Raw genomic sequence first — 25700 nt, 5'->3', positions numbered from 1 at the left:
CGAGGGGACACTTTGCATATTAGCCATATATATATATATATATATATATATATATATATATATATATATATATATATATATATATATATATATATATACCTTTTAATTAATTATTTGAGCTAAACCTTTTTTTTTCATTTCTTTTTGCAAATTTTGGTACATTTCTGTTCTTAAATTTTGAATATATGATTCAAGGCATCTATATCTATCTATCTATCTATCTATCTATCTATCTATCTATCTATCTATCTATCTAAAAGGCTAATATGCTAAGTGTCCCTCTTACCGTCTGACTGGTCGCTATGATGTGCACTGACCACCACAGGCAGACACTCAACTCAGGAGCTGCCGTGACACGCACTGGCCATTTACAAAGAAATGGAACCACAGACCTGGCGCCGACAAAGTAACACTCGGCTTCCCCCAAGTGGGACACGGGCCCCACCACCACCACCCTGGAGCGACACCCACCAAATCGCAGCCAAGGCTGCCAAGACCCCATGGCACAAGATGCAGCCCACTGCCCAGTCCAGCCCGGAAACGGTGGCTGTTGGCGCCGGGTAATGACGTCATATAGCAATGCCCGGCTTCCTCTCCCTAGCAACTAGCCTCCTTGGGGTTTCTTCAGCCCAGGAACCCGACTTGCGTTATAGCCAGGTGCAAACATTTCACACTTTAACCAAATGTCTGTGAAACGTTTTCACATGCCTCATCTCGTTTGATCCTCACAGAAGTGAGTAGGTAGATTAGAGATTCAGTAGAATCCTATTTTCTTTTCATTAGCTGGAAAACGGAGATTTAGAAAGTTTAGAAACGACTGAAAAGAAGTAAGAAATAGCCGAAGCCGGTTTGGCTCAGTGGATAGAGCGTCGGCCTGCGGACTGAAGGGTCCCAGGTTCGATTCCGGTTAAGGGCATGTACCTGGGTTGCGGGCACATCCCCAGTAGGAGATGTGCTGGAGGCAGCTGATCGATGTTTCTCTCTCATCGATGTTTCTAACTCTCTATCCCTCTCCCTTCCTCTCTGTAAAAAATCAATAAAATATAAAAAAAAAAAAGAAAGAAGTAAGAAATGGTGGGACTTGAAAACGACTTCAGGTTTTCTCACTGCACAGAATATAGTCAAACACTGCTGCAGTTAAATATTTTAGCTTTTGTTCTCCCTGCATGATCTATAATAGTAATCTGCTTCGTGTTGATATTTACTGCTGTGTTGCTGACAACTACCTGAAAGAGAAGTTGGGGTGCTTCACTGGGCTAGGAAAAGTTTGGCTAAATTAGAAAGCAGGTCTAATGAATCAAGTTTATCTAAATATATATAAAGCTCTCGCTGGAGCCAATCGTATGCATGTGTTTCGATTGGTCATTGTTGATCGTGAATTTGGTTGACACTTCTATTATAGAAAAAGGGCGATAGTGATATTAAAATATGTCTTCTAATTAATTTCCTTTCAACGTGCACAAATTCGTGCACCAGGCCTTTAGTTTAAAAATAACATTGAATGCTTGCTGGAACATATTTAATTCAGTTTGGAGTAACTCTTTTTGATCAGATTCAGTAAAAGCAGAATGCCCTGATGCACTAAGGCATACATTGTATACAATAAGATCACTTCTGTCACACAGAACTAGCATGATAGCATCTATTACTGTCCTTAGGAAAATTAAGGAAATAGTTACCGAAGTCCTCTTAATTATTTTGCTGCTACATGATTTTTATGATGGATTTAAATGTAATAATTTTTATTTTTATTACATTGTAGAAAGAAAACAACTGTTTTTCTCCCCTATATTCGTGTGGAGGGAGGAGAAGAGATTTCTGATGAAGTTTAGTGGTAGCCAGAGCTATTGTATTAAAAAATCAGGTGTACATAGATGCATTCATGGCTCTCTTCCTTCTTGAGTTGCAAGATTAGTATTAGAGATAGGGGCTGCTTATTTGTCTAAGCTCGTCCCTTCTTTTTCCAAATGAATGCTTTGGCTTTCTAATGATCTCATTTATCTCGGCAATATGTTGGTAAGGTTTAGTTGTAAGGGGAAAGAATTTTAGGCTAGATTAGGGGCCTTGGTGCAATTAATAAGAACAAAACAAAGGTGTTTGCTTTGCCTCTGCCTGTCATTATTCTATGTACTTATCTTTGGCGGTTATGGCAAGTTGTAATTGGCAAACTGGATTTAGACTTTTCTGCTTCGCCTGATCTTAAATATATAATAATCTCTACCTGACTTCTAATTATATTTGAGATCTCCTCTGTATCCTAATGCTCTGTCAATTTTTTAAAAAAATGGAAAATCAGATGGTTTGGTCTACTTGATTAGTCAAATATGAAAAGGTGTTAAAATTTTGTTTTTCCTTAATATACTGTGTGGTATTTTATTAAGTACATAAAAGCACACATTATCCTTTTTATACATTTTGCCTTTTAGTGATTTTAAATCACTTTTTAGGTTCTTTATTCAATGGTTTGACTTGAATAAGGTTCTCCTTGCAATGATGACTGCTTTCCTTTTAATTTGAATTTTCCTGTATATTTATGCTCGTTCCTTTTAACCTTTTGGTGTAATTTGTCTCATGCTTATCTTTGTGGGCAGGGGAATGCCCAGATTCAATTTCATTTTATTTAAAAATGTTGGTTGCTGCCTATTAAATTGATTTCGTAGGCTATAGCCAGCAGTTGGAAAACACCTAGATGTGTTTTTCTATATGGAAAGTACAGTGAGTTCTGAGTCGAACCAACCTAGATCTTGAATGTCACATCTCTCATTTACTAACTGTGTGACTCTTAACCAGTTACTTACTTCTCTGATCCTGTTTCTTCTGTAAATTTGGAATATTTACTTATATATATTGTCTGAAGATTAAAAGACAATGTATTAAACAAGCCTAGTACAGACACTCAATAAAGTTAGCTAGTAGCACTTTTCATTATGTATCTGCCATCCTTAATGTCTTAAATCCCAACATTCACAAACACGGGAGAACGGCAGGGTGCCTCCATGGCTTCCAGATCCTGTGTAGGTTTCTTTCTGCTTCCTCTCAGGAGTAAAGAAGCTTTTTGTATGAAAAATTTTACATTTATATGCATTTCTCATCATGAAACTCAAAATACAGACTTTGTAGCATTTTAAAAGTAGGAAATTTATTCCTCTTATATAGCTCTTCAAGTATATAATTTTCTAAATGAGATGTAGTCTGTGTTAGTTGGTGGCACCTACTGGCAGAAATAGATCACTGCTCAGAGCTGTTCTGCCTACACGCACACTAACCCACATAGCAGCCGGGGAAGGAGGATGGGGAATAGGAAAGATATATCTGGTATTTACCAAACGCGGGCGTTTCCTTTGTCTCCCAGAGTATTTATTTGTCTGTTAAGTGGGAGGAGGAAGGAATTCTACCATGCTGTTGCCCTAGTCCAGTGTTTGCCAATATGTGCCGAGCTGTTAATTAAGAGATACTAGAAGAAGGGGGTGTCCATATCCAACAAACTTGGGAAAGCGAGGCTCAGCCAACGTAACCTGACTGTAATTATGAGATGTGACAGAGCCTTTGCTGTCTTAGGGAAGTAGATTACAAATGGGGTGGGGATGGGCTTGGTCAGGCGCGGGAGAGCACTCACCCAGCACACAGCATTTGTCAAACTTAATGACACCCTGGGACCCTTTTTCCTCGGAACATTTCTGTGTCACCTGGAATTCCTTTGGAAACGATCCTCTGATCAGTGTAGCTTGAGGATCCCATGGGCACCTCCTCCTGAAGGCTCGGCAAGAGAAGGAGCAGGCATTAGTTCTCGTGGCATTTGGTAGTTAATATCGAGCATGGGCTGGAGTCTGTCGTTCCGGTGCCGGTGCAGATTCCTTACTTAGGAGGGTGCCACTACATGGACCACAGCATCTGGCCATCGTAGTGATTTCAGAGTAGATATCACAGTGCATAGCTTTCCTGGGGGACTGAAAAGGAGCAGCAGACATGCCTCGGCTCTATCCACTCAGGTCTGCTGTTCGGTCACAGACATGCTTTGCTATCTCATCGCATTTGGAATACCTTTGAGAATCTAGTGAAAGCTCTGGATTGTCTTTCTGAAGGCATGTTTGTTCGTGACTTGATGATATTTATAGCCCTCACCCACACCCCAAGCCCACGGATCTCTAGTAAGAACTCCTGAATTAAATTTCCCCAAATATGAATATAATGGTAAGCAGGACTTTAGCCCAGGATTTAGATATCTGTGCGCTCCATGCATTGCTTGGCCATAGTGAGATCAGACTGTATTTGAAGAAATTGCAGACTGTCACAGGCCAGAGAAGCCTGGAGAGGAAGAACGGCCAGTCCTGAGATGGTGGCGATTTAGTGTATCTTCCCAAGGAGGCAAGTTAAGGAGCTGATACCCTGAGAGCAGTGGCTCTCAAGGGAAGGGGCGAGGTCCTCCCCCCTTCCCCCGACATTTGCCAACTGGAGACATTTTTGGTTGTCACCATTAGGGCGGGGGCAGGGTGGGTAGCTTCTCGTAGGTAGAAGCCAGGGATGCTGCTAAACATCCTATGGTGCATGTGAGAGCCCGCACACAACAGAGAATGACCTGGGGCCAGTGTCGGCCGTACTGAGGCTGATCTGCCTTGGAGACGAGCTGCTTCCTCCTGGACTGTGCCTCTCATCAGCAGGAGGGTCCGAATAAGGAGGTCTGCATGTTTATTCACATGTGATGCTTCTTGGTAGAGATGGAGGAGGAAGGAGATGATGATGAGAGGGGTAGGAAGTGCAGACGCCAGGTTGGTTTTTCAGAGAACTTTCCTTTCCCAGAAGTGCTGGAGGCTTAAAGAGGACGCCAGCGCTCAGACCGGCATAGCTCATGGCTCCATGTGAGAAGGTGGATGTAGGAAACCACCTGCTTTTTTGTGTGGAAAGCTTATTGTTTTCTCTTACCTCACTCCTGACCTGTGACCTTTTGTCAGTTGAACCTGTCAAGAGTAAATGCCAAAGCGATTTTAAAAAGTGTGGCTTCTCTAAGGGACTTTTTTTATTTTTGCCACTTCTCCTTATTCCCACAACCTCATACAGCAATTTGGGAAAGATGATGGGGATAGAAAAGGTATATATTTTATTTACCAAAAGCGGGCTTTTCTTTTGTTTTCCAGAAGTATTTGTCCTGTGAAGTGGGAGGAGGAAGGAATTCTGCCCTGTTATTGCCCCAGTCCAGTGTTGGCCAATATATGCTGAGCTATTATTAAGAGATATTATTATAAAAGGGGGGACCATAGCCAACAACTCAGGAAAGCTAGGTTCAACTAACTTGAGCTGATTGTTAAACGATGAGGCTTCCAGAACCTTTAGCATCCTAGTGAAGTGTATTGGGGGGCATGGGAGAGGGGCGTGCACATAAGTACCTGGCATGTCTTAAATGTAATTAGACCCTTTTTTCTTTGAGCATCTCTTGTGTCATGTGGAGCTCTCTGGAGATGATGCTCTGACCAGTGTCGCTTGAGAGCAGCATTTCCCTGCGGCATCTTCTCCTGAAGGCTCTGTGAGAGAAGTTGAAGATCTCTGTAATGAAGGAACTCTCCCAGCCCCACGGGCTTTATTAAATACAGTTCTGTTGCATTGTATATCTTTAGCCCTGGCTGGTTTGGCTCAGTGGTTAGAGTGTTGGCCTCTGGAACGAAGGGTCTTAGGCTCGATTACCAGTCAAGGACGCATACCTTGGTTGCAGGTTCCCCAGCCCTGGTCAGGGCACATGCAGGAGGCAACCAATCGATGTCTCTTACATGGATGTTTCTCTCTCTCTTCCCCCTTCCTTCCTCCCTCCCCCTCTCTCTAGAAACCAATGGAAAAAATATCCTTGGGTGAGGATTTTTTTAAAAATTGTATATATTTATCCACTTTTATCAAGTCTTACGAAAATAGTTGCAGTTTTTATCAGAGGGGCTGTTTCCTTCTCCACTATATAAATACAAACCATTAATCTGTTTTGGAATGAATGAGAGGAAGAACTAAAATTTCTCACGGCAAAAACAGTTGTTTCTTGTGTTTTCTCACGGCAAAAACAGTTGTTTCTATAGGGCCTTCTGACTTTTTTTGTTTTCTCCCTGAGGAAATTACTAAGGTGGCTTAGGTCAGAATTGCTCTGGCTTATTCAGGCTCCTATTTCAGAAGTTTTTAGTTGAAAACATTATACATGTTTACGTATATATCTTGTACATTTCTTGGGGTCCCTGGCGACATGGGGGCGGGACCTTCTCACACTTCTTCCACTTCACATGCTCAACTCTTCATGTCTAGCCATTCTTTCTTCAGGCCACTCTCTTAGAACCCAGGACATTGTGACATTGCAAGGATGGCATTGTAACTGCCGGTCAGACTGAGGAGCTGATGTACTGAGTCACTGTCCCTCTTTATTCATTTCCATAATGAAACCTGACAGCTTCATTAATCTCTGGATCCTTCAAGCTAGCAGTAAAAGGAAAATTACATGGAGAGAGAAATACTACGTCGGTTACCCTATTCTCCACCTCCTTCTCATTCAGGATCACTTCTTGCTGCCACCACTCTAGACCCGTTTTGGACACTTGGACACACTGCCTTCCTCACTAGCTCATGGTTGGTTTCACATATGGAGCCCTGCCCTCCTGCCCCCTCCCCCACTGCAGACCTTGGTGCTTTGGGCTTATACTAGTAAGTACTTATTGAGGAAGTAGTGGGTTTTCTCTATTGACAGTCGTCTGGAGCGAGCCATTCTGTCAAAGTGTGAGGTTAGAAAAGCACTAGAAGGCACCACTTGGGGGCAAGTAGCTCTTCAGAGCAGGGCACGTCCAGATTCAATATCTGTTCAACATACCAGCTCTGTGCTGGGTAGCCTCAGCCCCCACAACTCTGTGGTGTTTGTCCATGGCTAGCACAACTTGCTCTGGATCCCCCTTCTCTCTCTCTTTCTCTCTTTCTCTTTCTCTCTCTCTCTCTCTCTCTCTCTCTCTCTCTCTCTCTCTCACACACACACACACACACACACACGGAGTGAGTGAGTGAGCAGATCTACCTTCTCTCTGGTTTTCAGAGCCTTTGGCCTTCCCTTGATCTCGAACTCCATTCCTGCTCAGAACCAGCTGTGTGACCTGCAGAGCAGAGCACCACTTTTCAGTGCTGACCCTGCATTGGGCATGTTTGGAAATACCGTATGGGTCCAAACATTTTACAACTTGAATATAAAGGGAAAATCTTAGGCTTCTCCCCTAAAGGCAGTAGTAAATAGGATCTTGTAAATATTGATAACTTAGATCTATAGGATCCTTTGGAATAATACTATAGTACAGATATTGTAGTTTAAATGTTATACCCCAATCTTCTAATTTATAGGTTGCACCTATAAATGAGTTGTTACTCCTTTCTGAGCACAACTCTCCCATTTCCCCATCTCATTAAGTTTCCATTTAGCTATTAGATAGGAGCTTCAAAAGGGAAAATCCAATCATGTATAATCTCCAGTTAATGGGCATCTATTGAGCGACTAGGTCACCAGAAAGAATAATTACACAGTGCCTCTTTGTGCAGTAAACACAAAACCAAAAGCTAATGCATTCCTAAGGCAAGCCAGATTGTTATTGGTTCGCTGCATCCTCCCTTCAGGGAGAAGGTTGGGGCCCCCACCATGCTTGCTGGGGGAGATTGCAAAGCCATTCCAGAAAAACAAGGCCATCAGGGGAGGAAAGAGGAAGGCTGGGGGCTGGGGGAGCACCTCCAGGGCTTTGTCAGTTCTAATTGCTCATGTTGGGATGGGTTAGTGAGTAGCAGACATTCTAGTAAATGTTTTGTGCAACCATCAGGAACTTAGTGGGTCTCTGGGGCTTCTAGCCAGCAGTAAGAGAATAACAGTGATGACGGAGGTGGAGCTTCAGCCACTGCCATAAGTCAGCCTGTTCTCAGTCGGCCCATCTTCATCTAAGTAAGACTTTATGCTTACTTTTCTGCATTGATTTATGAAAGATGAGCACAGCCCCCTTGGCCCAAAATAGTACATTAGCCACAAGCCACACTAACTCTTGGGTTTGTTGGTACACTCTAGTTTGGGTTTTCAAAATTACATTTTGGTGTAGTTATTTAGGATTTGCAAAACTTGGCATAATTCAAATACTCTGTTTTTCCCCCTTAGAACACTTCAGTTATGGAGGATCAAAATGAAGATGAGTCCCCCAAGAAAAATACTCTTTGGCAGGTAGGAATGACTGCGCACAGATCAGAGAGCAGTTGACTCACTCTAGACAAGGTGCCCCTCAGCTCATGCCCTCATGAAAACAAGAGCCAAGCAGTTCTGTGTTTTTTGCATGTAATTTTACTAGTTTCAGAGCTCACCCTGATTTATCTTCTGATCCTTAGGGATGTGTCATTATGAATAGTAAAGATTTTGGAATTTTCACAAAGATGCTGAAGTGACTGTGGCCTAAAATGTTCTGTGTCCACTGTCTAAGTCAGAGATGGACAGTGGTGGTGTCTTGTCACCAGCATGGCACCTACCACACACCAGTTTATAGGCACTGAGGCCTGTGTCTCCCTGGTCCCATCGTTCTTCGTCATTTCCTATTGGTTTGCCCTTTCCTTCTAAACTCAGTTTCCTTCTCTCCGGGCTCTCTCTCAGTTTGCCAGTTTTCCTCCCAATCCCATAGTTTTTTGTGGTGAGGTAAAGGGGACGGGGCATGTAAAGTTTCATGATTTGAGGATTCCATCAGTCATGATGGTACAAATCATTTTTCCCTTCATGAGGGCACAAAGGCACAACAAATCTAAATCTGAAGAGAGTAATGTTTACAAAATTCTCTAGGTTCATTTGATCTGAAACAAAAGGGTAGATTAGTTAGGAAGAGTGAAGTATCCCCAACACATTTAAGATGAAACGAAACAAAATAAAACAAGGCCAGGAAGCTCTTCTGGGCCCCGCAGGTGGTCCAGAGTCTTGCCGGAGTCTTGCCGCTGGTTTGGGGAACTGTGTGCAGACTGCCTTCTGTTTCCTCCTTCACATCTGTATCTGCAATAGGATTACCTTCACTTATTATTGATTTTGCAATTCAGTGTTAATACTGGCTTTCAGTTGATCGTTTATCTGTCTTTTAGTCAACTAGTTAATGGTATACCAATGCTAGGGAGGGTAGATGGTGGGGAGCCTTTCTATAAATGAAATAATAACCCGTTTGCTTATCAAATGAGATAATGGTTATGAAAGTATTTTGTAAAGTATAAAGCAGTACATAAATGCATTTCATCCTTATATTTAACCTGTTGGGAAAGCAATTATTTGGCAAGTTATTATGAAAAAGTATAGTAAAGGAGGGGAAGGAAAACATATATCGTTTTCTTTCTCAAGATTAGGCACTTTTAACACACTCATAAATCTTCTTAACTTTTCCCTGGTGTGTTCACGTAAATTATTGTGATTATGCTATATAAAATTCTGCATCTCATCTTTTGTTCCTTAATATTATTTATAAAAGTGTTCTCTTGTTATTAAAATCTTATTTTATAAACTAATTTTAATGGCTACCTTATAGCACTTGATGTAGATATATTATAATTTGCTTAAACCTGTTGCCTGTGATTGGGCAGTTCTAATTTTTCTGGATTATAAACATTATGGTGAACATCCTTATGCTTAAAAGTATCAAAGATGCTCCTTATATCAGTCAATATTGACCACAGAGAAGGATTTTCACTTCATTTGATCGTCTTTGAGTGCTGATTTTTGTTCTGAATGTCTTACTAAAAGCAACATCAAAAACTTCTGTGTAAGGCTGCCCTCTGGTGGTGCCCAGTGTCAGTGAGCTGTCCCTCACCCAGTTTACAAGGGGAAAACATTCCTAGACGAGGAGGTGGTTAAGATAATTGAGATGGGAGATAAATGCCTTCTGACTTCATACCTCTGAATGTGGACATAGGAACTTTCTTATTACAGGAAAGGTTTCTAAGATTTTATCAAGGAAGGCCAGAGACTCCTTTGGAAATTTACAAAGGATGTCTTTCTGGAATGGGTTCAGTCGACTTTCTTTTAGGGCACAAACTGTAACAAAAGCTCTTGCTTCTTTCTATGAAAGACTTCCGAGGGAAGCTCCTAATGGCATGATGGTGTTTGTAATGCAGCTCTGCAGTTTTCAAGGTTCTCTTAGGTTAATCCTTCTGGTATTGCACATGAAGGCGCCATCAGAGGAGTGATGGGCAGATAGCTTGGCCAATGTTTGACAGAAGCGTTGAGGTTACTTTGTTTTTAAACAGGGAAGTTACTGAGCCTCATAGATCAGTAGCAGTTGTGGCTTCAGTCTAGGGGTTTAGATGTTTTTATGTTATTGTCCAGGTGCATTGCATTTAATTTCAATTTTTAAAAAACATACTTGTTTTTCACCGTAGCCGGTTTGGCTCAGTGGATAGAGTGTTGGCCTGCGGACTGAAGGGTCCTGGGTTCAATTCCGGTCAAGGCTTCATGCCCAGGCTCCATCCCTAGTAGGGGGCATGCAGGAGACAGCCATCATTGATGTTTCTTTTTTCTTTTTTTTAAAATATATTTTATTGATTTTTTACAGAGAGGAAGGGAGATAGAGAGTTAGAAACATCGATGAGAGAGAAACATCGATCAGCTGCCTCCTGCACACCTCCTACTGGGGTTGTGCCCACAACCAAGGTATACCAAACTGGTTACGGCCATCATTGATGTTTCTATCTCTTTCTCCCTCTCCCTTCCTTTCTGAAATCAATAAAAATATATTTTAAAAAATACTGGTTTTATACTAGGACTGTGTAGATTTGATGAGAAATGCAGCTACTATAGGAGTATGGGATATCCATAAGCCTACTATATAAGGGAAAGAACCTTCTGAGTAGGTGAACAAAAGAAGGGAGTGAAAGTCTAAAGTTTTGCCAGCAGTTTTTAGGCCTGGCAACAATATGGAGATCCAAACTGTTTGGTAGAACAAAACTTTTTAACCTTGTATGCATATATGTATAACCCATGGGCACAGACAATAGGGTAGTGCAGGCTGGGGTGGGGGGCGGGGCGGGCTGGAGAGGGGAAATGGGGACATATGTAATACTTTGAGCAATAAAAATTAAGACAAAATAAATAAAATGAAGCTTTTTAGATGCCATTGTTTCGTGTTTCTCCGTTTGATAGACCAGCGGTTTTCAGAGAGTGGTCCTCAGCGTCAGCATTACTGGGAGCTTGTTGGCACTGCAGTTGTTGGGCTCCACTCCGGACCCAGGAGTCAGAACGTCTCTGGTGGGGCCGCCAGTCTGCGTGCTAACAAGCCCTTTGTTATTCTGATGAACACCCAAGTGTGGGAACCTTTGGCATAGACCAGTGATGGCGAACCTATGACACGTGTGTCAGAGGTGACACGCGAACTCATTTTTTTGGTTGATTTTTCTTTGTTAAATGGCTTTTAAATATATAAAATAAATAGCAAAAATACAAATCTTTGTTTTACTATGGTTGCAGAGATCAAAAAATTTCTATATGTGACACGGCACCAGAGTTAAGTTAGGGTTTTTCAAAATGCTGGCACGCCGAGCTCAAAAGGTTCACCATCACTGGCATAGACCAATCAAGCATTAACTTTCAGCTTTGAGGAAGTAAAACTATTAATAGTCAATCAGTTGCCACTTTGCCAAGTGGAGCAGTTTTCCTAAAATGGTCATCTCTAACAGTTATCTGATAACAGCATGGCTTGGGAATAAGCATTAGAGAATGATGATTTAAGACACCATTGAGCGTTAGCAGTAGCTGTAACTTTGGCATTTACCTTTGAGACTCATTAGAGGATACGGGCTCTGAATACAGTTTTAATTATTTTCTGAGTGAATTAATAAAGGATTGAGTGGCTTTAGGGTAAAACTGGCATTTTAAGATTAAATACACAGAGTGAAAAATGTTTCTAATGAAATACCAATTAGATTTCTTTTCCTTGTCAAACTAATTATGTTTGTGTGTGTATTTCTAAAATAGATAAGTAATGGAACATCGTCTGTGATCGTCTCCAGAAAGAGGCCATCAGAAGGAAACTATCAAAAAGAAAAAGACTTGTGTATTAAATATTTTGACCAGTGGTCGGAATCAGATCAAGTGGAATTTGTGGAGCACCTGATTTCCCGGATGTGTCATTACCAGCATGGACACATTAACTCCTACCTGAAGCCCATGTTGCAGCGGGACTTCATCACCGCGTTACCAGGTAACGGCCTGTCTTCCCCGTGGAGGGACGCCGGCCCAGGGCCTGGCCAGCTCTGCCAAGGCGTCTGTGGGACGAGCGGATGACAGAGGACAGTGCGAGGCCGCACTGCGGGGCCACTGTGTTTTCCTCTGTGGCATTTGAAGACCAGTTCAGATCTAGCGTCTCTAGGAAGTGAAGGCAGTGTCTGTGATGAGTGGTGTGGATCATGGTCAACAGTATGTTTCCTTGAACTTGTTTCATGATTAATGCTGTGATATTTATTTTGATGTAGTCTAGATATAATCTGCATTCTGTCTTTATAACTAATTTGTTCTTAAAGGAACAGTTTGTCCCATACTCTGTGTTTGGGAAGTTTAGGATGTTCACTGGCATCTAAAGTGACACTGAGGGCCCTGGCCAGTGTGGCTCAGTTGGTCGGAACATTGTCTAGGATGCGGAAAGGTCTTGGATTCCATTCCCGGTCAGGGCACATACTCACATACTCAGGCTGCAGGTTTGATCCCAGACGTGAGACAGCTGATCGAGGTTTCTCTCTCACATTCGTGTTTCTCTCTCCCTCTCTCTCTCTCTCTCCCCCCCTCTCTCTCTCCCCCTCTCCCCCTCTCTCCCTCTCTCCCTCCCTCCCTCCCTCCCTCCCTCCCTCCCTCCCTCCCTCCCTCCCTCCCTCCCTCCCTCTCTCCCTTCCTTTTCCTCTCTCTAAAATCAATAAAAGCATGTCCTCGGGTGAGTATTAAAAGTAAATGAATAAAGTAACACTTCGGGAATGTCAGAACATACTGAGAAAACTGATAGCATGTCTCCATTACATTTCTCAAAACTTATTTCTGCATCCTTACTCAACACCCTGCTTGCTTGTGTGCACGCTCCCCACCCCTGCTCTTCCGGTTAAGTTTACTTTGAATTTTTTAGAAATAGACTACTTTTTTTTTTTTTTAAAAATAAGAGCTCTTTGAATCATTTTAATAACGTGGCAGTCAAAATATGAAAAAGTCAAACTTGTTCCCTTTAAGGGGGTGCTGCCATGATTGCTTCACAGAAGCATGATGAAAGGTAATGACACCGATTCCAAAGAGCCAGGGTGGTAAGAAGGCTTCAAGGCTCACAGACTGAAAAGCTTGGTTTCAGAAAGTCTCAGGGGTCACAGGTGGCAGGAGAGACATGAAATTTAAGGGACCTTCACAGTACGGGGTGCGGTCGCTGGGTCATCAGCACCTTGAAACGTTTCTTGATGGTGATTCGGTGTCGAGAGTATTTATCATCTGGGTGAGCTGGATGGGCCGAGCGGGTCTGTTGTCCCACAGGATCAGACTCCTTCAGGGTACAGACCGGACTCCCTGTTCACTGAGGTGATACTGGAGACACACGATCTCGCTGAAGCAGGAGGTTCCAGCCCCGTCTGCAGCCCAGTCTACTGAGGGCCTCCAGAAACAGACTGCTTTTTAGAATAGTTTCAGGTACAGAGAGTTCGCGTATCTTCACCTTCCTCCACCGCCCACGCGTGCGCGCGCACACACAGCCTTCACCGCTGTCAGCATCCCACGCCACAGTCGTACATTTGTTCCAATACAGGGACCTATAGGAGCACGTCATTGTCACCCACAGTCCACACTTGACGTTAGGATTTACTCTTGGTGTTTTAATCGGGTGGGCTTTGATAAATGTATACTGACATGTATCTACCATTATAGTATCATACGAAACAGTCGCCCTGCTCCGAAAATCGCTCTCTGCCTATTCAGCCCCCTTTGATTTTCTATTTCTCATTCATTCATTCATTCATTCATTCACTTCTATTTTTTTCTCTCCATCTCTTTCTCTCTTCTTCATCTTCATCTTCATTTTTAAATTTATGTCTGGCTAGGTAAGATAGAAATATTTCATTCTTGAAGAGAATGCTGGCCAGAGCGTTTTCCTCTACCATGGTCATTGTAGTCTGGGAATTACAACTGCCATACCAGGGCAAGCCTAGAAATAGCCAGGGTTAACCAGTGCCATTGCTACCACTTCTGCCCTGTCAGAGCTTCCGGGTGGCCCCTCAAGGAGCAGCTCCTTGCTTAGCCTGACTGTGGTGTGAGTGCATCCGGACTCCATGTTCCAGGCATTGTCCCAGCAAACAGGACCTGGGCTTACGTCTCAGACCTGACACCTGGGGCTGCACATTGGCAGGCCAGCTTCTGATTTCTAATCCCTCTTCCAAAGCTTGTACCATGGGTGTGTTTAAGGGGAAAGGGACTCTGTTGTTTTTATGCTGAAATATAGCACTGTTTGCCCCATTTCACTCATTCGTATTCCTAAAAAGCAAAATATGACCCCTCTCTTTCTAGAATTGTAGTACTTCTGAGTAGAAAGGAATCTTAGCCATCACTTGGTCCCCTTTCTCCTTGTGTAGACTAGGAAGCCAAGGATCAGAGGAAATGGATCTTACTTACATCTGATCTTGGTCATTGTGGTGAGTGTGCAGGTGATGGTACAGGTTGAAGTTAGTGCAAAGGCTGAAGTAAGGTATAGCTAAGGTTACTTTGGAAAATTCCTTAAATTTGCCTTAAGTATAGAATACAACACAATTCAGTAATATTTGTTGTTAATTATGGGAGAGACAGAAAAAGGTAAGGCTTTAATTGTATGAGACGGAGGGAATTTGAATATTACAGGTGTGTTTAGGTACGATGAATGGACATGGGACACAGGTCTCTGTATGGGCAGTGCCAGATCTCAGAACCCCCGTCGTCCAAGCCTTCCTACTGACTCAGGCTGCTGCTCTCAGCAAGAAAAGTCAGGGTGATTCTAAAGTTGGTGATTGTGCTTATTCCTCATCAGTGCTTTCAACTAAACGAAGCTATGCCTCCATTTTTCTTAAGCAAATCTTTTTACAGATTAATTTTTGTTTGCTTTCTACTGGTTGGGTCTTATTTTCCCCTATAATTTACTTCTCAAACATGTTTACAGAATATCCACGAGGTGGCACTGTTGTTCTCCTGACTTGTAGAGTCTAGTTCAGAGGCAGCTCCTTTCCTTGAGGAGTGTGCAGTCTTGGAGAAGAGACAGAACAGATGAACATGTGTTATGTGTATAGCTATGGTTAGTATAATTGCACACGATCTAGTTTTCATTACAGCAAATTTTAAGGTATTGTCCATTTTCTGTTAAAGTGGAATTTTGTGGTATTGAATATTACATGAAATGAATGGGCCATTGGCTGGGACATGGAAATATTTTTGTTAAAATACTATTTGTTTTTGTTTTAACAGGATTTGATCTGAACATATATACATATGTCAGTATATATCATACGTAGGACTCTAATAGCTGGGGACAAGCTGGCCCAGTAGATTGTGTTAGTTAGTGTCTGGTAGACTTGAATTAAACCTGGCATTAGTTCCTTAACACAGACCCAAACTTAAGAGCATTGTGGGAGAAACAGGTCCACATATATGTTCATACTTGGATTTAATAATGTGTGGAGCAACTTATTATTCTACTTTGGTGTTTAACTTTTATGTAGATGATTTTGAGTTTGAATTTTTACTCTGCTGACATTGACAGTCACCTTAAGACTTCTTTTGATTGTCAGAATTCTGTAAAAATTGCCTATCATTTTAACTTTTTGATGCTTATGTGAATAACATACCTGTTAGTATAGAGAAAAATGGAAAAATGTTTGTGGTTTCTGGCTCCTTTTGGTTCAGTGGAAAAAGTGATAATTATGATATGCTTTTCTAAAAATCATGGTAAATGTTTAGTCTGCAATGTCAATTTCTGCAGGCTAAGTTTGTGGTTTGTAAGAACTGTTGTTAAAGGGGAATTTTATACCGTTTGAAGTAGAGGCAGATTGTACTTAAAGGATGATAAGCATTGGTGATCCCTTTGGTGAGGTGTCTAAGCAATTAAGACTTTTGAAACATTTCACTTCTTGGCTGTGGTTTGTTCATTTGTTTTATCCCCAAGGAAGGATGATAAATCAGTGTGGACAGAGACTAGATCTAAGGTCTCTGGGGATGTGGAAGAACCAGGGTGAAGCTCAGGCTTTGGGCTGGAAGCAGGGCCAGAGAACCAGCCCGCCCCAGTGAAACAGCTGTGGTCACTGGCTTGAGAGAACCTCTTAATAGGCGTGTGAGCCCACTTGTCAGAACCTCAGGTTCCTTATCTGTGTGGGAATAATGCTCCTGTATAATAAAAGCCTAATAGGCTAAGTGTCTGACGTTCATTCGGCCATTCGACCAGTTGCTATGACACGCCCTGACCACCAGGGGGCAGATGCTCCGACCAGTAGGCTAGCTTGCTGCTGGGGTCCAGCGATTGGGACTGGGCGAGATGGGCCGGACACGCCCTGGAGGCCCCCCCCCCTCCCCCCGCAGTCCCTACCCTGCCCTGATCATGCACCAGGCCTCTAGTAATAATAATAACAATAATACTTTATGGGATATTGTGAAGATGAAAGAATGTATATAATATGCCTGGCATCTGGTGGGTATTCTGAGGATGGCAGCTTGAAAAAAATAGAAAAAGAAAAAGCCCAGAGACAGGAAACACCTGCTTCTCTGGTAATAAGATTTATTGCCAGGAAGTTTTAATTATTCACCCACTAATTTCCGTATTGATTCATCCTGACATCATATAGGTAGGTGTGTGTGGCACTTTGTTGAAACAACAGAACGTTGGACTTTGTGACCTGAGCATAATTTCTCTTCATTTCTGCCTGGATCCTTAGGTCACGATATTCCAGGTTAAAGGCTCCCAGTGACGGACTGCTCTTAGCAGTTGCATTGTTTTTTTTGTTTTGGTTTATAACTTCAGATTTCACAAGGACGAAGATCTGTGATTGGGAAGGGGGAAGGGACAGCAGGGGTGGGTGGGGACCAAGCTTCTTTGCAGCTGTTCTTTGAAATACGTTTCTAAAATAATAAAAGTTTCTGTAATTGTATGATCTAAGCAGCTGTGTTAGAACTGGCTGTAGTCAAGGGCATTGAACTGACATTTCACATTTGAGTTTCATTTTGATACAGTGTTATTTATATATTGAGCTTTGAAATTTGTGCCTTTTAATTGTTTTAATTTATTGTTGAAATTTTTCCAGACCTTCATCTGGTGCCTATAATTAGCCACAGCAGCACTTCTTCAGCTTTGTGAGCGCAGCGCTCTGGCCTCACTTTCTGGGGCCCGAATGTGTTGTTGCCTCGGGAAGGGGGTGGTGGTGGGAGATGGGAAGTCTCAGCAGGATAGGGTGAGGGAGAGGCAGACAGCGGGTCAGAGAATGCTTCGTTTAACACCTCCAGGCACACGGACCGCCTGCCTCACCTGACTAGGCTGGAGCCAGAAAGTGACAAGGTCTGCGTGGCTGCGGGGGGTGGCCAGGATATTAGAGGGGGCTTCGCACTTTGCTGGAGGGGATGTGTAATGTTTTCTCTCAGAAAATAAGGAAGGGAACACTGCTTAGCTGCCTTGGCCGACAATATCAGCCTCATAAGCCTTTGGGGACTTGGGGGTGAGAGGAGGAATACAGCCTGACACGTACTGAGTGCCTGTTCTGTATCTGGCTCCGTAATAACCTCTTATTAGCCTCCCCAACCTAAGTGGATTAGCCCGTGGGTCAAGATTCTAAAAGGAAATACGGTTAAAGCCGGCTAAGAGATTCTGATGAATAGTTTGTCAGTCCTGGAAGTGAAGAGGCACAAGGAGAAGCCCCTGTGATTACCCGTGGATGTATGTCCCTGATTATAAACAAGCTAGAGGCCCGATGCACGAAAATTTGTGCAAGAGTAGGCCTTCCTTCTCCTGGCTGCCGGCACCGGCTTCCCTCTGGCACCCAGGACCTGGGACCCGGGCTGCTTTCCTCTGGCTGCCGCCGGCAGGCGCCTGGAACCCGGGCTGCTTTCCTCTGGCCGCCACCGGCAGGCACCCGGGACCCGGGCTGCTTTCCTCTGGCCGCCACCGGCAGGCGCCTGGAACCCGGGCTGCTTTCCTCTGGCCGCCACCGGCAGGCGCCCAGGACCCGGGCTGCTTTCCTCTGGCCGCCACCGGCAGGCGCCCAGGACCCGGGCTGCTTTCCTCTGGCCGCCACCGGCAGGCGCCTGGGACCTGGGCTGCTTTCCTCTGGCCACCACCGGCAGGCACCTGGGACCCGGGCTGCTTTCCTCTGGCCACCACCGGCAGGCGCCTGGGACCTGGGCTTCGCTCTGGCCCTGGCTTCATCCGGAATGACAATGACGTTTGGTCTAATTAGCATATCACCCTTTCATTATTATAGATGTGGTCAGAAAGATGGAAAAAAGGGACACGGTCACAAAAAAAGTAGCCAGAACCTTTGAGAATGGTATCAAGAGGGCAAAAACCCTGAATAATGTAAAATTGTCCAAAACGGTTAAGTAATCTGGGAGAGTTGGAACAAACACAATTAAGTATTTGGAGCAGCAGTATGAAGAATGAAGGGACTGTCTGTCTCCTTGGGATAGATTGTGTAGTAAAAATACAGCATATTTTCACTTATCTTTTTTTCTTCCCCACTAAGAATAATGGATTTAAAACCAGAAAGGATAGAGAAAATTGTAGTCCCAGAAAGCTAGGAAGATACTTAGGAAACACATGGCTCCTGTAAACGAGTCGACCAGAGAGAAGTCATTGCTCATCAGGAGAGCGGCAGAGCCTGGAGTTTGGCTCTCAGAATGGCAGGACAGTGAGAGCCACTGGCGAACTCCTGGCAGAGCGGCCCTTTCCAGCTGTCAGCTGTGCTTGGTAATCCTGCATGGCTGTACCCTGAAGCGATTGATGTGCAGATTGCCTGGTTTTAAGAACTGGAGAAGGTGTAGTTGGGGGATATGGACAGATAAATTTGCTGTTATACTCAGGCAGAATTCTTAAATGGATTAAGAAATGTTAATGAGCACTGAGAAGACTGTAGGTTTGTGTAAGCCTAGAAGGATGTACATAGAATGTTAAAAACTGTTGCCTCTGAGAGGTGGGATTTAGAGATTTAAATCTTTATAGTATTTCTGAAATGAACTTGGTATCCTATATAATCTATAATAATAAAAGCGTAATATACTAATTAGACCGGACAACCTTCTGGACAAAACCGTGGTGGCAGGGACCCAGGCAGCCGCGGCGGTGGGGGCCGAGCCCCTTGCACCATTCGGGCTTCTAGTAAAAGCATAATATGCAAATCAACCTAATGGCAGAATGACTGGTTGCTATGATGCACACTGACCACCAGGGTGCAAACGCTCAATGCAGGAGCTGTCCCCTGGTGGTCAGTGTGCTCCCACAGAGGGAGCGCCGCTCAGCCAGAAGCCGGGCTCATGGCTGGCGAGCACAGTGGCAGTGGCGGGAGCCTCTCCCACCTCTGCTGCAGGTAGGTGGTAAGGAGTAAGGGGTCCCAGACTGTGAGAAAGATGTCCGACTGATGTCCCCTGGAGGGATCGGGCCTAAGCCAGCAGTTGGACATCCCCCAAGGGGTCCTGGACTTCGAGAGGGTGCAGGCCGGGATGAGGGCTCCCCCCCACCCCCATGCACGAATCTCGTGCACTGGGCCTCTAGTTGTTATATATGTTAAAAAAGGACACAAAGCAGCTAGTGCCAACTTGTAAACAAAAAATGCAATCCCAACTTTATGTGGTAAGCATCAGCAAGGGAATACAGGGTCACCATACCAAAGTCACCCATTTCCTTTTTGATAAGGTTTTATTTACCAGACTAGTAAGTAGTGCAGAAAAACGATGTAGAGGTGGTCGTGTCATCATGGGGCAGAGTTTCTCCAAATATCCCTGGAGACTAAATAGAGAGATGTGGACTGGACAGTAGTACATCCAGGAGGTTATATTGTCTCACTGTGGGTACCTTGTGATAATTTACAACTGGGTCAAGGACAGCCTGGAGGGAAATAGGTAGACATGGGTGCTGTCCTTGGTTCTGACCCATTTAACATGGTCACCCACCAACTTGAGGTAAAGACTCACTACATTTGCCCACCATGCAGATCTAGTGTGGAACACCCACTCTTCTTGGTTGTCTTTAAGAGGACCCTTGCATTGTATTGGATAAGCCTCTTAAGATTCTAGAATTTGTAGACATGTGGCTCTTTCGAGAATTTTACCTCCACCAGAAGGAGATGAAGAAATTATTGACAAAAATACATCTAAGTACAACCGACTTTAAGCTTCTTAAGCTGTCAGCATTTTACTTTTTGTCTCCTTAGCTCCAAGGGATTTACATAATTGCGGATTAATAGGATGGAGGTTACAAGAGAATAGATCAGGGGGGCAAGGCCACCAGCTTTGGGGAAAGAGCTCCGGGTTCCAGTCTTGGCTCTACTCCTGTGTGGCTGTGAGACCTGGAGTCTTCCCTCTCTGTGCCTCATCTGTAAAGTCTGGAGAGTCATCATCCCATAGTGATTTTAAAATTTCAGTTATGTCAAAGTATCTTGTCATATTATCTGACAGATAGAGAATGGTCCAGGTTCACTGTTGCCCTGAATTGCTTTATCTTAAAAAAATCAGAACCAAAAAGAAGTGTGTCTTTGTGTGCACATGTGTACCTGCAGAACTACCGATGTTACTCAAGCGTGGGATCTGGTTCAGGGTGTCTTTGTTCCTCTCATCCTTACGGAAGGACGGTCCATTTCCATTTCCCTTCCCCTCTCTTCATTGCCTTTTCTGTTTTGTAGAGCAAGGCTTAGATCACATAGCAGAAAACATCCTTTCCTACCTGGATGCCAGGTCTCTGTGTGCGGCAGAGCTGGTCTGTAAAGAATGGCAGCGCGTGATCTCCGAGGGAATGCTGTGGAAGAAGCTGATTGAGCGAATGGTGCGCACGGACCCCCTGTGGAAGGGACTTTCCGAAAGAAGAGGGTGGTGAGTACTGGGGTCGCTTGTTCCCTTGGAAAAAGGTGTCTCGGACCTGGGGTCACTTTGATGACTCAAGAAAGCATCGGCCTATTTTAAACAAGCGCGAAAAGACGAATGGTCAGGGGTTGGGTGGGGGAGTTAAAGCCGTTAGAATTTTTCCTGCTGAGATGTACATTTGCTCTGTATTTATTAACTGGTAGGAAGTTTGTATTGTTTGAGTGATTTGGCTTTTCAAAGCTTGTATGTATGCTTTTCCTTTCACATTTTTCTTAAGTGATAATACCGTTACCAAGAGATAGATAAGAAGAAAGGAGATAGAAGGAAACTGAACAATGCCGTCTTGCTGTTGGTTATTGTTCCAGATGAAAGATAATGGGAAGCACGGCAGGCAGGCTTTTTTTTTTTTTTTTAAGAGAAATTAACTGAAATATATCTCTGCCTCCTAGTACTTGTCAGGAGCCTGGCCTAGTGAGCACAGAGAAGGAGCTACAGATGCACGATGGGTGGCAGTGGTGTGAGCGAGGGTTAAGGCTGTGTTTTCTTTATGGGAGGAAGTTTGATGTGTACCAAGTTAGGTTTTTCACAAAGCAACATTAGCACTTTTTGTTAAACTATAGAAAGAAAGGCTAGATTATTGTGCGTTGGCTGTTCAGGAACTAAAAGTGCAGGATCATGTTAGAGAGCTGTAAATCGAAGTAGACTTTGTTTCACACATTCAGACTCAGAAATCCTGCTTTTGAACTGTTAAAGCTCAATGCGTGTCAAAAGACTTGAATGATACAACATCTTTGTAAGCACCACGTTTAAGTAAAATTCACCCTCTTATGTGCAAAAATGTAACATCTGTTTGTTTTTATTTGCCAGGGATCAGTACCTGTTTAAAAACAGACCCACAGATGGCCCTCCCAATTCATTTTATAGGTCATTATACCCAAAGATTATCCAGGATATAGAGGTAACTTTATGATTTATCTTTTTTTTATGGGCTCTCTGTGTCTTGTTCTCAACTTTTTATGTTGTCTTAGTGTTCTGTTGATCTAAAATCATGGGACAAATAATTTTTTTTAAGTTGAACTCTTAGAACAAATGTGTCACACTCAATGTAGAATCTGTAGCTTTCTTCAGAACATGTCACGTCTTCTTGTAAAAAAGATCTGACTTTTCTCAGCCTTGGAACGCTTCTGCAGGGCTGCCACTATTAAAACCATAATCCAGAGTCAGTTTTTCATTCTAATTTGATAAAATTTCCAAAACCCAAGGCCCAGATTTTGAGGCAAGCAGTTTTATATTTTTGAGCCTCATCTCGAGAACTAGAGAGGGCACGGTCTCAGTTTCCTCTGTAAATTTCCCATGTTTTTTCATAAAAAGGACGCAGAGATGATTGTGAGCAACAATTAAGTGAGTTTTATAGAGCAAATTATGCTGCCGGACCGTTTGGATGTGAGTGGGACTTCACCAGCCCAGTAAAACTCTGTAAACTTGACGAGCACCACTGGAGGCGTTTGATATTGGTCATGTGTTCTAATTGGTTCAGTTTTATTATTTAGCCCTTTTCCTTGAACCAGGAAAGACACGCACAGGCATTTCTCATTAACTCTTTCACATGTGTTCTTGGCAGGTCCTGGTTACTTCACTATTTCCTCCTTGGCAGAAAACCTTAGCCTTCTCTGGGCAGTGCTGTATCACCCATAAAGTTATACTCGGTTTCCCAAACGTGAAGTAATCCTCTCCCCCAGGTGATAGACATAAAAGTTATTGTGCCAAAATTCATTAATGGAGAAACATGTGCTTTTTTGGAGGCCCCCCCCCCCCTTTTTGAGGCAGATGTGAACTAATGGAATCATTCAGTTAATGGTAAATCTGAATGTGACTGGAATGTCATTATTTAAAGCACAAACCCTTGTTGAGCAGGACAAACCCTTGTCTTGCTCCCTAAAGTGAGCTCTAAAGTAACCTTTTAGGGAGGCTTAAGTAATTTCAAACTGCTGCTGGACAGTCAGAGTGGTTAGGAATTAATTGATCCATTGGCAGAACTTACAATAAATTGCCCCTACAGTGTTAGGAGCTAAGACAGTGTTAACTTGAATCTTAGGTTGGTGTGTGTTCAAGGGAGAGGGGCTGTCTCTTACCCTTAGATAGTTATGCTAAGACAGTGCTTTTTCAAACATCTTAGGAACTATATTACTTTTTGTCCCTTCCCAATTATTGTTTCTTTCTTTATTTTTTAAATATATTTTTATTGATTTCAGAGAGAAAGGGAGTGGGAGAGATAGAAACATCTATGATGAGAGAGAATTGTTGATCAGCTGCCTCCTGCATGCTCCCTACAAGGGATTGAACCTGCAACCCAGGCATGGGCCCCTGACTGGAATCGAACCTGGGACTCTTCAGTCTGCAGGCCAATGCTCTATTCCAGCTGTGGGCAAACTACGGCCCGCGGGCCGGATCCGGCCTGTTTGAAATGAATAAAACTAAAAAAAAAAAAAAAAAAAAAAAAAGACTGTACCCTTTTATGTAATGATGTTTACTTTGAATTTATATTAGCTCACACAAACACTCCATCCATGCTTTTGTTCTGGCCTCCGGTCCAGTGTAAGAACCCATTGTGGCCCTCGAGTCAAAAAGTTTGCCCACCCCTGCTCTATTCACTGAGCCAAACCAGTTAGGGCCCAATTATTCTTTACAAAGTAGCTCTAAATTTCTTTGAATAATTTAGTAAATCCTTTATTATGAGAAGCATGATGTTTAAGGTCAATCATTGATAAGTAGGAATTTTGGAAGAGCTATGATCAGGTTGAAGATTTGGTGACACGGGTTATTTTATTTACCCCCCATGAGTACTATTGTAATTGATGGTATGAACTTGACATTCTGTGGTGTGACAGTATGTGACACCACCTAGCATATCCATTTCCTCGGGCTGAAATAATATTTTTTTATATTATTTAGCAGAGGAGGCAGATGTGAGGGAATAGAGCTATGGGGGAAAACCCTATTTGACACAAAACCTCTACATCATGGTGGTCTGCCCAGTGGTTCTTAAAGTGTGGTTTGGAAAAATCCACTGGTTGGCCACAAGGGTCTCCTCCAGATTTTTGTGGGCTAGATCTCTTAGTGTAAGGGACAATGTTTTATACTGGTATATCACTAATAGTAATAATAATAAAAATAATACTTGTGCTAGATCCTTTGTTAAGCATTTAACACTGCACAATACCTGAAAGTAGTGAGTAGCTGTGACCAACCATATAGTCTGCATTTCATCCAGCTTTCTGTACTAACCCCATCACAATAGAGTTTTTTACCTCTCTTTTGGGAGTATATTTAATTCTGTTCTGGGTGGACACACAGGCTGAGAATTTTGTCCGTGATCCATGGACCAAACAAATGAGAGACTCACAGGCTTGGCTCCTGCCCATATGGTTAATATGAAACCTCCATAAGCAGAATATAATAGTTACACGTTCCTTTTTTGATTGAGCCTTTGCCGTTTCCTGTGAACTATGTTGTGTGACTTACGTAGGTTATTGCATTTAATTTCTACAAGGTACATATCCCCATCTGTAATAAGGGGAAAATTGAGACTAAGAGAAATTTTAGACTTGCTACCTAGTTATGTAGGAGAAGTGGGCTTAGTGTTGTCATTTCAAACTGGAAAACTCAAAAAGTGAAGGAGAAAGATGTATGTTGTTAGATACCTACAGACTTCAGGGTGAACTCGTCTTCCTCCAGTTGTGTGAGTGCTCCGTGTCCTTGAGTGTCCCTTGAAAGGGCAGGAGTGGATGGGATCAGCTGGCCTTGTTTTAGTCGTCACATTTTAGTGTCCTGAACTGGAATGTGTCTCCTGCATCTCCGAGTAGAGGCAGCCCTTTCATATACATGCCTTTCCCTCTTTCCTCGCTGGGTGAAGGCCTTTGCAGCGCTCTCCTTGGAACAGCCCACGGGTGAAATGATGGTGTGTCGTGTCGCACCTTTTAATAAACCGCATTTTATTCAGGGAAAGTGGGGAGCTTTTTTGTGGTTTGCAAACTTGATATTAACATTGTCCTGACCAGAGAATGCTGAAACTTGCCCACCCACCCAGTTGTGTTTAGGCTTCTAAAAATAATGTTATCCCTCCATACTCAGACATCTGTTTTCACTCTATTGCCAATTTAAATGCCGCTGTATACTCTGTGTATCATGGCTACTTTCCCAGTATTTTGAAAATTTGCACAGGGTAAGGGGATTTTACAAGTTCTCAGAAATACGAAATATTCCCCTACAGTAGCCACACCACATGATGTCCAAGTGACATGGCAGGTATCTGTGTAACGAAGAGGTGCACCTGTGTGTCCTGTACGCCTGCTGCTGAGATGGAGAGGAGTTGAACGGCGTTAGAAGGCTGAGCCCCCTTCCTGGGTGCGGTGGGCGGGGAGGGGGCTCAGGGTTATCAGGAGTAGCTAGCAGCCTAGACTGAGACCGCCAATCCTGACAGTTGGGTGGGGAGATTTTTTTGGGTCAGAGCCTACTCCTCTTGGCCCCTGTTCAGCGCAGACGAGGAAGAGGGTCAGTGCTTCCGTTTGTAGGCTCTGTGACGAACCCCTACCCGTGTCATCTCAGCTGATCCTCTCAGCAGTTTGGAGGAAGTAGATATTATTTTCCTCTTTTTTACAGAGGAGCAGACTGC

The 25700-nt window shown here is 43.3% G+C and overlaps 1 protein-coding gene and 1 pseudogene across 8 annotated transcripts in view; one reads left to right on the top strand and one right to left on the bottom strand.

Moving 5' to 3' along the window:
- The window catches only part of FBXW11 (F-box and WD repeat domain containing 11), a 106474-nt gene that overhangs the window by 59851 nt on the left and 20923 nt on the right, over positions 1–25700 (top strand). For 4 of the 8 annotated variants that reach the window (XM_059699183.1, XM_059699178.1, XM_059699184.1 and 1 more), the window contains 4 exons: positions 8138–8200; positions 11969–12194; positions 20851–21037; positions 21896–21986. In XM_059699183.1, the coding sequence (XP_059555166.1) occupies positions 8138–8200; positions 11969–12194; positions 20851–21037; positions 21896–21986 (567 nt within the window). Of the gene's footprint in view, positions 1–6622; positions 6667–8137; positions 8201–11968; positions 12195–20850; positions 21038–21895; positions 21987–25700 lie in introns of those variants that run through there. The other 4 variants (XM_059699186.1, XM_059699179.1, XM_059699185.1 and 1 more) reach the window with 2 other exon arrangements.
- On the bottom strand, positions 13283–14639 carry LOC132234435 (H/ACA ribonucleoprotein complex subunit 3-like; annotated as a pseudogene).

This window comes from Myotis daubentonii, chromosome 5 (assembly GCF_963259705.1).
Source record: "Myotis daubentonii chromosome 5, mMyoDau2.1, whole genome shotgun sequence".
Taxonomy (NCBI): domain Eukaryota; kingdom Metazoa; phylum Chordata; class Mammalia; order Chiroptera; family Vespertilionidae; genus Myotis; species Myotis daubentonii.
The sequence above is the reverse complement of the archived record's forward strand: the minus strand, read 5'-3'. Positions and strand labels throughout refer to the sequence as shown.